The sequence below is a fragment of the Drosophila simulans genome, chromosome 2R (genome assembly GCF_016746395.2).
Source record: "Drosophila simulans strain w501 chromosome 2R, Prin_Dsim_3.1, whole genome shotgun sequence".
In the NCBI taxonomy this organism is placed as follows: Eukaryota; Metazoa; Arthropoda; class Insecta; order Diptera; family Drosophilidae; genus Drosophila; species Drosophila simulans.
Window position 1 is genome coordinate 12,681,464 of NC_052521.2, and position 15,080 is coordinate 12,696,543.

The following is a 15,080-nucleotide window of genomic DNA, read 5'->3' on the forward strand; positions in this document are numbered from 1 at the left end:
CATCAAAATTATTCTTTCAATAAATACAAATATAGTTTGTGCAAGCTTTTTTGTCAGCTTTTCATTTCTAATAGCCTAAGGTCAAATCCAAACGCTCTTTTCATTACTGACCAAACGCATTAAAAGCACTTACTACAACTTTGCATATTTGATTAGCTTTCAACAAATTTGTAGCATGTAGTGAAGAACCCATTTGGTGGCACTAAATCTGAAAATGCGATTGTACATCTGAATTCTAGGAACATAAACGGCACTTTTCACGTCTCTATCTGTGCCAGAATTTGTGCTTATTAAGTTTCACTGTCGATTGCTAGTCAGGTGTGCCTCCCACCTGGGCCTATATGATTAACGACTGCACTCACACACACACACACACACACTCGCAGTGAGACAAATGTGACGAGCATTTGACATCAATTATCGCACCAGGCCTTAGGCAAAGCCATAGCCGTAGCAATGGGTGGAGGCCACCACCTCCTCATCCGGAGTGAGGTACGTGAGCCGGGGCCATCGATTTCCATCCATGAAGTTGGCTTAGCTTGTCATTGAGTAACGCGGTTCGTGTGCAGGCAGTCAGCCAGGCAGGAAGCTCGGAACACAAACCAAGGCCAAGTTAATTGATTTTTTATTAGCAGGCAGCTTGGGGTAACAAAACACTGGGTATATACATACACAAACACAAGTCACCTGGAGGCCAACACAGTTGAAATTCTCTAACCCAAACTTTCATAAATCGAAGCCCATGTCATGCAAGTTTAAAGGATGGCATATAATGAAATTTCGTTGGAAATCAAACCATCAAGCGCCACCATGTTTGACAGAAAGCCAGGCACGTTAAATTTTATTGAAAAGTAATTATGGGAAAATGTTAAATAAACGATGAGCGAGTTGGGAAAAAATTCTGGTAACAACATCTGCAGTAATTCCGAAATAAAAATTTTTAAATGGAATTAAAATAGAATTTTGTTAAATTATAAATTTTTTATAGAAATTCATAAAATAGTATTTCTTTAAATCGGTCGAGCTTCTTTGTAACTGGACTGTTGCAGGGCGTTTAGAATATGTTCATAGGCGATTGCGTTTGCAGATAGTGGTTTCAGTTATTGAATTCCTACTGCGCTTGGAGTGGGAAAATGACAGGGTTTTTCGTTGTGATGAAAAACCGCAACGAGATAAAAAATTGACAATTTTCAATTTGAGTTGCGGAAATATTTTGATTTCCTTTCTGGTGGCGCACAAAAAACGTGGGAAATTCGCCTGGGCACATATGCTGGTCAGGGGTATAGAAGCGGGGAGAGAAGGGGCGTGGCGAGGTGCTGTGTGCACTGGCTTGTCCCGCTTGTCGCAAATATTTTCCGCTCCATTTCCCGCAAAGAAAGGTGGAGAAGAGGGAGGTGGGCGCAGGGATGAGGAGCAGGATGAATCTGGTCCTGTGGAGAAAAGCCACAGCGGGCGGCACTTTGTCAGCGCAATAAAAGTTTGCGTGTGAATTGTGCTGCCCAGAAGACAGGAAACGGAGAGCTTCAAGCTGCCGGCGGCTTAATCAGCTGGGAAAGGAGTCAGCGGGGTGAGGAGGTGTGAAGCGGTGGCTGGTGGAGCGTTGAGGAGGGGGGAATGGACTCTGCGGGGCCTTGGGAAAAGCATGCACTTTAAATTATGCATATAATTCACCCGCTCGCCCCACCAAGTAATTAAGTAGATAGCAGCCAATGTGGGCCCTCACTGCGTATACGTGATACGTACATTATATACCCGCACACATTTGCATACATGTACGAGTATGCATATGCATACATGTGTGGCGTCGGTGTGATTCAGCCTCAAATGAGTATTTACGAGTGTGGGTCTACGGGGAGTACGTGGTCCTAGGTCCTAGGCTTGCCGGCGTTTTAATTAGAAATTCATGCGCCTAGTTGAGCAGCCTCAGTAAACTTCTGTAAGCCCCGCTTGACTGACTCACTTGACTTGACTTGCGCCCACTCGAAAGGCGCCTTGGAAAAGAGTGTACCCGCATTCCCCATTTGCCAGGCTGCTCTTGTTTTCCTTTTTGCATATTGATTGATAGGCAGCCGGAATGGCACGAAAATAAACTCAGAAATTAGAAGAGGGCCGTTGATAAATCGCTTTTAGGCTGACACGTCCTGGCCATTTATCAGCAGGCCAATAAAAACAGATTCGATAGATTGGCAAGGTCAGAGTGGTGATTCATTTTGCACATTCCGCATGCAAATTGAATTAAAGCAATCTTAATTACATCGGAGTGAATTAAGCTGTGCTCAGGAAACCGAAAACTTTTCTCAACCGCAAAGCAGTCAGGCTCTGACAGGACGAACAGGACGCAAAGGACGAACGGTACGAGCACGTATCCGGAACTTCTGGGGGCTTCGGGAGTAAACCGAGTATGTCATTTTATTGAATCAAAAACCACTCAGCTATTGAAAATCAATTTGTGCTGCAACAGCTGCGGAAGTCAGTCAGATTCGCAGTCACAGAAAATATCCGACATTGAGGCACCGCCCACATGCCATTTTCCGCCCTAACACTTGCAATAATAATAAAAGTACATGAAAAGCGAAACTCAGCACTCGCATTCGGCAGCAACCAGCACTTTGAGGTGTGTGATCAGCAGTCGTCGCACATAGCGCCTTTTAAACCATTTCAAAATCGAGTTAAGGGGACAAGGACGACCGGACCCAAGCCCACTGCCATTCACCTGTTTGTATGCAAAATGATGCGGCAGTGCCACTGAAAATTGATGGCAGTCACGTAGGTGAGGGAGCAAGCGCACGAGCAGAAAGGAAAAGCCCCAGCACAGGTGGGCAAGCTCAATGGGAATTTCCCTCGTTTTCCGTTTTGTTTTCAGCAATAAAAGTAAAAAGTAAAATGCGAAGCGAGTGGGACAGAGATGCAAATTACATTCGGAGATGGAAAAGATGTGAGGATGCAAGTGTCATTACAGGAAGAATCAGAGGACATTTCACGCAGCTTAACCGACGCCCTTGGGGATTTTGCTCACCCACCTCGGCTTAATGAAAGTCCTTTGCTTCTCCTTTATTTTGGTAAGAGCAGCTTAGGGAGGTGGCCATAAAACAAAATGGGGCGTGGCCCACGCACTACCCAGCTGAAAATGTGAACAAAACCTGGCACCTGGCTGGCAAATGGTTAAGGTCTTCGAAGTGTGGCCTCCAAATTCCGAAAACGAGTTTCAGCCTGAGCCGATTAAACTTATCGGACGGCCCAGCTCGAGTTGCACAGCGTGTGGCCAAAGCAAACAGCATTCTGCCTGCAATTTTAATTGCGGCCAATAAATTTCACATCCGTCCGGAGGCACAAATGCGCCTTTACACATTTATTAAGTGCTGGGAAACTCCGGCACGAATGGCACGAGTTGCGGTTAACCAGGCCAGAGCAAATCCAACCGAAGCCGGACAGGTTTGACTTGTATCTGTCATCCGTCGGCATTCGATCTCTGCTCCCTCAATCGCAGTGGCATTTGTTATGGTTTCGGTTCGGCTGTTGTTGATTGTCAAACACAAACTGTGGCGCCTCAGAATTTGTGTCTCCCTTTTTACATCCTGCAGCTGGAAGGATTTTGGGTATATATAGTTTGCTTTATGAATTTGGTAGTCAAAGCAGATAAAAACAACTAGTGCCAGGATAGTCCTCTTAAATATATAGTACTATGTTTGCAGTATCATCATCAAATATATACCTTTTAGTTGTCCAACTTTAAAAGCTACGTAATATTAAGAAGCTAAGTCTTATTTCCCTTAAAGTTTGCAGCAAATTTCTCAGCTGCTTTGAAAGTGCCGGGTATCCTTGCGTCGCTCAACTGTTTTTGGCTGCTGTAAGTGTCAGTTGCAGTTGCAGATGACACAAGCAATTTGCTGTCGCAGTTAATGAAAATTGAAAAGTGTTCGTTTGCATTACGCATACGCCAAGGGGACCGTGTTTGTTTGAGTGTGTGCTCGTATGTGCTGCATCCTGAATTGGATCGATGATGCATTGTGAGAGTGATGTGGTTGCATAATCGCTGTTCCACATTGCGCGCTGCACTGATCACACAGATACACATGGACCCACTCACACATACACAATGACACAGCAAGAGCAGCAACAAGCAAACCCATTAGAAGTTGCAACAGTTTTACAACCCCCTCGCACCACCCCCCGGGCGTCCTGTTTTTGTGTAGAGTCATTTTTGCGCTCAGAAGCACTCACTAAAACAAATAAACACTTTGCGCATTGTTTCGTTTTGACAAATGCGTGTAATTTACGGAAATGTTGTGTTTGTCCATTCCGCTCCCCCCTCCTATTCTTGACGCTATATATAGCAACATATCTGAATGTATACAGGTATATATAGCCGCACTCCTTGTAGGCTAAATTGTCTTAGCCATGTTTGCAAAGCTCTTGGACTCCTTAGCCAGACTCTACTCTACGGCAATTAGTTGGAGCTGGGAAAATGCCATGAAGTGGGAGGCAGATGCAGCACCACCCACCGCCAACATCCCACAGTGTCCTGCACACATTTACACTTACTCTAGATTACAAAGGCAGCAGCGGGCTAGAAAAATATAGGTTAAAACTGAATGTACGCTGGGTTTTTTTCCTTTTATCCCAACGAACCCCCCGCCGCGCAAAAGCAGCAGGGCAGCTCATCAAAGTGGCAATAAAATATGCTTTCATATTGCCAGTGCTCGAATGGGCCATCGTGGACCAATTGAAATGCTTATTACAGGGAGGATGGGGGCGTATCTGGCATATCGGCGTACTGTGGTTAAGCAGATCAGGCATGGAATCACAAAGGATGCGGCTCCTTTTGTTGGCCAGCGCGCTTTGTTGCGGCCTTAATGAGGAAATTTCCATTGGCCAGCTTGCGCTCGAGCTGGCAATTTACGATACCTTTGTGGTTTCAATCTAGCAATGGGCAACATAATTAAAAATTGTGACAGCCATAAATTTCGTTTTGGGTTTTCTCCTCCGAGACGTCAGATAGCAGATAATTAAAGGGGCCGGAAAAAAATCAGCGAAGAGAAATGAACCAAACTCACACACACACACAGCGGTCTCTAAGCTGCCAACTTGTACTTGTTGTTTCACTTTGGAAAGTAGCTTAAAAAGCCAAGTGAAATCAATTAGGTCGCAATTTATGTCAAACTGAGAACGGGTGGTGTGGGTTTTGGCTTGTGGAGCACTTTAAGCCTTTTTAGTCCTGGCGAAGGCAACATTTGATTTCAGTCAGTGCCAGTGCAGCGGGAGCAGCAGCTGCTGCTGATTGCACTGCACAGGGCAGGAAGGGTAAAAGGACCCACATCCCCCACGGCCACGCCCCCATCTACGCCCCTGTCCATTTAGCAGCTGGCTGCGGGCTTTGACGTCCCCTTTTTGGATGGGACTTGGCCTGTTGTAAAGTGTCAAAACGTGTACTTGTCGCTGGCAGGATGTGCTGATGCTGATGCTGATGCCGCTGCTGCTGTTGCAGCTCCTTTAATTTGAATTTTATGCACTGCATGCATAAATTTATGGCCAGTGGACCCGCCTTCAAATGGCGACGACAATGACAAAGGCAACATGACAGGCACATGTCCATTATGGCCAGACTTGCCCTGGTGGCTGCTTGGCGTCGCCACTCAGGCGTCGCATCCTGGCCATCCGGCTCCCGACATTTAAATGTGCTGGTGGTTGTCGGTCGTCCGGCTGCAACAGACACCGAAAGTCAAAGGCCACCGAAAAGCGCACGCACTTCTCTGCTCAAGAATGGCCGCTTATCTTGGCCATGGTGCGGCATTTAGTCGCATTTAGTCTGGGTTTTGATGCTGATGTTGTTTTCAATTCCATTTCCGGCACGGCGCCGAGCAATTGCGTAAAAATTAATTACTCATTAAATATGAGCGCTTTGTGCTGTGTGAAAAAATTAATTTTTAATTGCAATCGCTGCGAGTGAATTAATTTGTAGCGGCGAATTCTTCGCAATCACTAAATGGCATTCCAGTGAATTTCATCCTTTGTTGTCAGACGCGCCAATACATTGATTTTGATATCGCGCTGCGCCATATGGCAGCCTTAATATCCTGCCTGTCAGCTAGTCGCCCAGCCACCCAACCACCCACAACCGCCCACCTTTCGTATGAGCGACCTCGCCCCAACTTCTGTCGGGCTGTCAAAGTGCTAAAAATAACATCGCAAAAAAAAGGGGTGGGGGAAAAAAAACAAGCTGGAAAACCTGCCGAAATCAGAAACCGAAAATCGCTGGAAGCAAAGCGAACTGCATCGAACGCGTTCTGCTGCATTATAAATACCGCAATTGCATTGAGTGCAATGATTTTTAACTTGTTTTGACGTTCTGACATCATAAAATCGCGCTTCTCTTCTGTCTCTCGAAAATTCGGGGCGAGAAGCGAAAATGAATTCGAGATATGACGAGCACCCAGAATTTAATGGGATTGACTGACGTCAGAAAATTAAGAGGCAGAAGCAAAAATAGTCAATATTTTCGTGTAAATTAAAGCTAGCCTGTGTTCAAATTTGAAATTTCATTATTACCCATTGGCTAAAACCTTAAATTATTCATCATGGTCATTGGCCACATATTGGTAATAACTTTAAATAATTAATTACTGAATGACCACAGGTAATATGATAATTTTTAATAAATGCTTATTGTAATTCGGCATTGGTTTTATGAATAGCTCTGCCAACAAAAGCTTACATTTAAAGGGAAGTGAGCGAAAAACTGACATAACAATGAATATTACATAGTCTGGTGTCATGATGAACAGTTTTCTGATTTTTCCACTCAGAACTACCTGTTCATAATGCCCCACTCACTTTGTGCGGTAAAAAAGCAAATTAAATGCATTGCAAAGCTCATCTAATTATGCAACGCTCATGACAGATGGCAACCGAACTGAACTGCCAGCCACGCACGATAACAACAAGGATGGCAAGGACCACTAGGCTTACTAAACTGTGACCTCATGTCACACGTGGTTTTAATTATTGTTACAGGATGTGTGAGTGCATGTGTGTGACTGTGTGCAAGTGCGAGCATTTGGGCATTGAAGCCTGTGTGCGTTTGTCCTGGGTGTAATTACATTTTGTGGCATTCGGCAAAGTGTTGATTATTAATTAAAATGGCTTTATTCAACGCCTGGCAGCAGACACAAATGCGTTGCCCATCATGGTATCAGTTAAATATTTGGGCATTCCTTTGCCTAAATACTAGGCCCGTAATCATGGCTCTATTACGACATAACGAGGGTCTGCCAACGTACACTGAAATCAAATCTGAAAGCTACCTAAGATTCTTAAGTAAATTTACTAGTTACAGGGTTACAATTTTCAATACACATTTGCTTGGTATTTGCCCTATTAATTTCTTGTATATGTAAGACTCTCACTATTGAGATACAATATCTATTTTCTCCGTGCATGTAATATGTGTGCATGTGGACAAAACTGAAATCAAAATGTTGGCAAATAACTGCAGACAAAGTTGCAAACGGAATGCAACGAGTTGCGAGTGTTAATGGCCTGTAATTAAACGGCAACGTGAGACGTTTAAGTGGAAATTGCATTTTGGCTAATGCACTTTCTCCCCCCTTTCTCTTTTCGTATTTTGCAGAAGGATCTGTTCGTGAGCAAAGTTGAGCCGACGTCGCCGCGAAACGAACGCAAATTCTCCGCTGCCACAGCGCCATCGATGAAAACGAAGTGGCTGAAAGCATTTAAGAGCCTAAAGCCTGCTGGTTCTGGTTCAGCACAACAAGCAGATAGGTGAGTACGGCGCTTTTACCACCCCATCCCAACCCACTCCACTCCACTCCATTCGACTCCAGCACCCGGTCTTTTCTAACCACCCACCCACTTTCCACCCATTTTCCCGCTGTTACACAACTATCGGGCATAGAGCAAGGCCCATTAAGTCGAATACAAACCGCGCCAGAGAGTATCTAGTATCTGTGGCATGGGCGGGGGGACAAGAAGCCCCTCCAGATACAAAATGAAATAGTGCGGCGAATTGCAGAATTGCAGTAAAGGGCGGATAAATCGGGAACGGGCCCGCCCGCACATTAATATGACTAAAAGCTTGCGGAAAACGCGAAAAATTATTCAGGCATCCAAGGGTAGAGCACCCGCCCATCCGACCATCCGCCCAGCCACCCAACTAACCAAAGAACCTCCATTCCCATTCGCAATAAAATACATATAGTATACGGAAAGAATTCCTAATATTTGCACAATCCGGATTATGCAATGCAATGCAGCAAATTGCACTCGCAATTTACAAGATAATTCCATTCAGGTGCATAAGCCGGGCACTTCACTCTAGTTTAAGCTAAGCTAAGTTATATCTGCCATAATAATGATCTCTCCACTTCTTCTCTATATAAATTTACGTATATACCATCTCCATTCGAACACTAAATGCATTCAATACAATGCTTTGCCCAACCAAAAAAAAAAACAAATGTTTCGATATACTCGTATATTCGCGAACTATCAGCCAACCACCCCGACAAAATCAAATGTACCACGCCGTATCAACCGTATTGACTTTGAGGTAACCGAAATTCACCAAAGAACCACCACGAAAAACCGCATCCACCCAGCATCTAGCATCTAGCTATAGTCCCATAGTGTAACCACATACCCTGTACAGACATCCATATGTGCTAAATGCCTACGTATAACCGAACCAAAATCCCAAAGGTTGCTGTAATGTTGCACGCAAATGTAGAATTAGCTGAGAAAATAAACCCCGCTTGGATGCCGGCTAATTGGTTTCAAATAACGCATCAACTGCTGCACATGACACAGTATATATAATTTGACTAATTTAAATTTCAATTTAACACACATATAACGAACACACATTTAATTTGTCTTCGGGCGTCGTAAATGCCACCTGCGCCCAGTGAAAGTGTCATCAATCAAGTGGTGGGGCGGCAATTAAATGGCTGCATGTTGCAGGGGCACAATCGAAATCCATAGCTGCTAGTTTAACTGGCGCAAAGACAATGCAGGATCTGGATTTGGTCCAAGTCTGGTAACAAAAGTTTTTGCCCCATTCGATAACTACGGATAAATGTGTCGCTGTGTCCGTCTGTCTGGCTTTTCTGTTCCATATGTTCCGGCCAAGTTTCCGGCTGCGCCCAGTAAATTCCACTCGACGCCATTCGAGCCGAGCATTGAAAAATATGCGAAAAATTGCAAAACTATAAATTCTGCAGCCATTTCATTCCACCTACATGGACACGCAGACCATTGAATCTGCAACCTACAAACTGTGAACTGGGAACTGCAAGCTGCAAGCTGAAACTGCAAACGTTGCAACATCCAGTGGCAACAATACTTAGTTCCGTGCCGTGCAGCTTGGCCTGCCAATATGATGATAAATCGGAAAATCTTCTCGGCTTAGTGAATGGGCAAAGGGGTGCTTAAGTGGGCTCTATCTCTTCAAACTTCATTTCGAAATGTTCGCCACTCACTGGGCGGGCATTCACTGGGTATAAATACCCAGCATAAGCATCACTCGTATATATATTTATATATACATTTGCAAACGTGACAAGAAAATCGCAGTTAAAAGTTGGGCTATGTTATATTGCAAAAGTTTCGCCTGAAATTACTGAAAGCCCGAAACTAAGCCACAACCGCCCCACTTTTGCCTGCCCCCCTGCAAAAAGCGAGCCAGTTACTCATTACGGCATGGTCCTGCTTTTTATGGCTTGCCTTCGGTACTTAATTTTGTATTTGAGCGCATTTATTTGGCCGGCAAATGAATGTTTTAAGTTGCATACAAACCAACTAATGAATATGTTATGGAAATTATTATAATTAAACCATTACTCATGCTGCCCCTTTTATGACCAACGTATTTCCGTTTTGTTTTAGCATTTTGCCATAGCTGCACCCCGAATCAAACCACACCAACATCTCCAAATAAACAGTATAATCAATTAAAATTAGCCCCAATTAAACTCCAACCATAGATACCCTTAAGTCTACCAATTAATCGTAATTATCCCAGTATAAGCCTGTATATTACTGTTTGTACATACCTGTAAATTGTACATGGCCGAGATAATCTAACCTCGGGTATTATTTGTTGGCTAAGTCTATCAGTTAGTTAGATCAATATTTAGCTTAAGAATTTACGAATATATTCAATGTCATCGTGTCAGTGTTCATTTGTAGCTGCCAATTCGCACAAAGTTGCACTTTCCACCGCCACCAGCCCATTCGCCTTCGAAATCTGACGTTTTTGTATACTTTACGCATTTGCAACAAACAACTTTATAAATATTGTGGCAATGTGCTCAGCACAATTTATTTGCCAGCCGTCTGTGTGTTCATCTGTGTGCATAAGCCACTTACAAACAATCAACGTCGAGTCCTAGGCCTCTGAGCCTGAATTCTGCCCAGTGCTCAGCAATTGCCCCATTGTGAGTCCTTCTGCTCCTGCCGGCCCTCCACTCCGCCATTCGGGTATTTCCCTGGTAAATAAAACAAAAGTGCCAGAGGGGCAAAACGGGGCGGAGCGGCGGGAAGTCCTTGCAAATTGGCTGTATCTGTATCTCTCTCTTTGGCGCTGTATAAATATGAAACGAATTTGCTGAAATGAATTCGATGTGTATGCACAGTATAAATAACACAATAATTTGCATAAGCACCAAGGATTGAGAGATCGGGCCAAAGCACGTGATCACGAGATTGTAAAATACTCGGGGCAGTGATTAATCGACCAATTTCCTGTGAATCCAATTAGGTTGAGTACCGCACAAAGCCTGTGAATGTGTGCGTTTATTTTAAACACAATACTTTTTAATGTGTTTCTTGTCCAAACATTCTCACACATACGCACCATCGGACTGATTAATGTGCATTGTCCTTTGTCCGCCGTCCGGTGTCCGTTGTCCATTGTCCACACACCATTGTTCATTCGCCATTGTTTGCTGTTGTCACTGTGCACATAGCGTATAGATATACAGAAACATAAAATAGCATAAGAGCAGCCTTCAAATGCAATGTATGTTCATGCGATTTATGAACATATGTTTAGCCATTTGGCCGCTTTTGGCCAACTGCGCTTCGTGTTGGCTCCTGGGGAAAGTGCAACATTTGCGACTCCATTAACGGGTACACCCACTAACGCCCTTCGGTTGCATCTCCCTCACAGGCGCAATGGAGCCTCCAGCACAGCCTCCGAGCCGCTGCGTCCCAATCTGGATGGCAGCCACCACCTGCAGGAGTACACCTACAAGAAGATAACGGCCTGCGACGTTTGCTCCCAGATTCTGAGAGGTGGGTATGCGGAAAAGTAGTTAGGATATTTGGTTCACTGGCTGGAAGGCAACTGCTCCCGCTCCTTGTTAGCAAACATTCCTAACCCTATTCGCTTGCAGGGCACACACGCCAGGGATTGCGCTGCCGCATCTGCAAGCTGAACGCCCATGGAGATTGCGCCCCCAATCTGCCGCGCTGCCAGCCAAAGCAGAAGCTGCTGCGGCGACAGAAGAGCACCTCGGAGCTGGAGAATCGCGTTGATATCGAGGAAGAAAGTGAGTATCTGGCACGCACCAGCATCACAGCCATGACCCCAGAAAACAAAAGATACACGAAACAGAAGTACAAGAGCACAGAAATACACAGAAGCTAGAAGCAAAAACGAAACAGGCTAAACCCACATACCTTACATACTAACAAACCGCTTGAGGCCGGCTAACGACTTGCATGGGAAATGCGATGTGCTGGCAAGCGAAATTCCCCAACAATTTGTTCGACTGGCCCTGCCCGAACTGTGTATGCATCGTGGCATTAGCATGTCCTGCTCCAGGATTCCACCTTGAATATGGGAGTCCGAGCGAATGCGATTCGTTCTCCACTTTGCTCCACTCCACTCCACTTATCTTTATCCTTTTGGGCCAGACCGAATCAGCAACATTTTGTTTGTCGCATGGCAAAAACACTTATTGATTCGAGCTGGCCAAAAGAGAATGCCGAGTGGGAGTGCCTGGTGTATCAGTTGATTTCACAATGGATTTATGGCACTCGTGGGGCAGACAGATTGTGGCACTTGTGATTTGTGTCGCAATTCTCCAGACCTCAGCGAGCAAGAACTTTAGCAATTTCCCTGGCTCCTTCGGTTACCCACACCCGTTCGGCCAACACACCCTCTCACATGCACAGCAACATACCCAAACGCATTGTAAAATGTCCTTTGAGCTTCATAGACGTCGACTGACGACGACGATGATGATGATGATTTCCTGCCCAATGAACTGTAAACAATTGTGTTGAGGAAACTAGAATCTGTTGCATACCTTGCGGGTGCGACGCTGCCATTCACGTAGTTTATCTATCAAGCACACAAATTCCAAATTTGCCGACTCTAGACGTTAATGTGATTAAATCAATATGAAATCCTCTTCCCTTCCCCCCAAAACAAAACAAAAACCACACCAAAACGAAACTATGCGAAACACAACTAGCCTCGCCACAGGAGTCGCTTGTTGCAGCTGCAGCAGATCAGGCGGATGATCCGAGTCCCAATCTGAATATGAATACGAATACGAATACGATTACCAATCCGAGCGCAAATCAGTTGAATGTGCCAAATGCGAAGTTCCGTCAAAAGACGCCCTTCATGCATCGCATTGCGCAGCTAGGTATCCAAATAAACAGTATTATTCGATTTAGTATGTGCCATATACGTACATCCAACATCAATATCAATATATTAATACTCGTATAGTATGCGCCAGATACTCGATTGAAATGCGCTTGACCTTATGATTTTGTTCGTACTTTGTGTTTGACTGTTGCGCTTTTGACCCACCTAATTAGCGAGATATTCAGCGAATGACAACCAGCTCAAAGTATATCGAACACACACACCCACTCAGCACACACAGCTCACACCACACACCATACACACATACTGATATGCTGAGACCACAAGGGACACAAGGTATCCGGCAAATCGCGGACCCTGCTAAACAAAATATAAGAGCTGGGGGACCACTCAACGAAATCAGTTCAAGTAGTGGAGCATGTTATAGCCGCAATACTCAGTAATCAGTAATCAGTATTCAGTAAATATCAAACAGTTCACTAGAAATTGCCTCACTTCTCATACCGCATACGTGTTGTTGGCTACTTGAGTTTGGATCGGTTTTGGGTGCCACATCCTAGACATCTGGCTCATCAAGGACATGCCCACCAAGCGGCCTAGAGTAAAGTAACATCAAGCCTAGCTGATCGTTATTATATGTAATACATACCCACCTATCTCTCTCACACACTCTATATGAATTCAAAAGAGTAACCGATCCCCACATCAAGCTCATCCCCAATTATCGAATCGCCCCTGAAACCACTTGCAATTTGTACTAATGCACTTCAACAATGCATCAACAACATCAACATCATCCCAATCCGACAATTTGAAAACGATATCGAATCGAACCAATCCGAAAAACCAAAAAAACTGGCCCTTCATCAACCGTACCAACTTGTCAATGTCAACTCTCCTACTTCGGCACAAAAAAAAAAAAATAATAATAATTGCAAAATCAAATCAAGAAATAACCGAAATCGATCAAATTTACCGCGTGCTGAAACAAGCCGGCGAACTCAAATCCGGGCATCTTGCAGCAGGCGCCGACAAATCCGTCCAGGCCAAGCAAATGGATGGCAGCGTCGCGGGAGGATCGGCGCTTCCGGTTCCGGTTCTCTCGGAGCGCGAGCTGGGCAGAGCTCCGCCGCCGGATATACCGATTGTCAGTGTCTCGGAGCTGGCCCTGCAGGAGCAGCAGCAGCAGCAGCAACAACAGCAGCAGCAGCAGCAACAGCTACAGCTACAACAGCAACATCAGCAGCAGCAGCGCAGTCTGGCATCGGTGGCGCAGGCGGCGGCGGTACGGGCGGGACGAGGTGTACGTCCGCCGCCGGTGGCCATGCCCATTCTGGGCGTACAGCTGCAGCAACAGGAGCTGCAGCAGCAGCGCGGCGGACTGCCGGTGCCCAGCCAAGATATATCTAGTAGCTCAGGTCCGACAAGTCGCCAAGTTGCCGACGAAGTAGTTTGTGTTATTCTCTACCTAAAATCTCTATCTCTCTATCTCTGCATTCTTTCGCTCATTTAACATTTTCGCAATTATTTTGAGAATCCTTGGTTGTAGTTTCGGTTTTGGTTTCGGTTTCGGTTACCCACCTCTCCTCTACTTTTTGTATGTCTCGAGTCCCGGATCCCGTCTCAGTGCCTCAGCTTAAACATCATCAAACTGCATACCAAAAGTAAAAGAATGCCATCGTATTGTCCAAAAACCAAATGTCACCAGTCCATATATGTAGTATCGGGCTACCGTTCTCTCATTTTCTGCACCCGAATCGTAGAGCAGATAGTAGTAGTTCATAACTATCCACATTAGTCACACACAATTGCATTCCCTTTGCGAGCATATTTAGATTTGGCAAAACAATTTCAATTTCACTCACATTGCGCTAACCAAATAATTGCTCATACGCCCCATTGCTTCGCTATGAAGTTGCTGGATTTTTTGGCCAGCTTTTAAACACAAACACGCCACACACAAATACCTAATAGCTAATAACTCACATATATATCTATATATATGCATTTTGTATATAATTTATTCTAGAGTTGAAATTTGAATTTGAATTTGAATCGCTATTGACTGAAGCAGTTGCCGAAATATAGTGTTTTGTAGCTTAGCCAACATCAATTATAGCTTACGCAAACACATGTAGCATCTACGTATCATATTTAGTTGAACGTAATTAATTTGTGTATGCCAAACACTTTGTTTTCCTTTAAACATCCTGATTTCCCTAGCCTTCTCTACGCAAATATACAAATACATGCTGAATCGAGCTCAGCCAGCACACAATCAACAAACCAGCAGTGTGTGAATGGAGGGGCAAGTGTGTTTGTCTACGCGAATGAGCTTCAATTAAAATACATGGTCTACTTGTTTCATTTCGTCTCGTCTCGTCTCCTCGTCTCGTCTCCATTCGTCTGGTGGCCCCCAAAGCAATCACATGGCAACATG

At 44.7% G+C, this 15,080-nt stretch overlaps 1 protein-coding gene across 1 annotated transcript in view; it reads left to right on the top strand.

Moving 5' to 3' along the window:
- LOC6734616 overlaps positions 1-15,080 on the top strand; it is a 55,678-nt gene that overhangs the window by 29,039 nt on the left and 11,559 nt on the right. Inside the window, 5 exon segments of the mRNA XM_016168146.3 lie at positions 7,628-7,779; positions 8,510-8,566; positions 11,186-11,310; positions 11,412-11,567; positions 13,663-14,058. Coding sequence (XP_016027765.3) covers positions 7,628-7,779; positions 8,510-8,566; positions 11,186-11,310; positions 11,412-11,567; positions 13,663-14,058 — 886 coding nt within the window.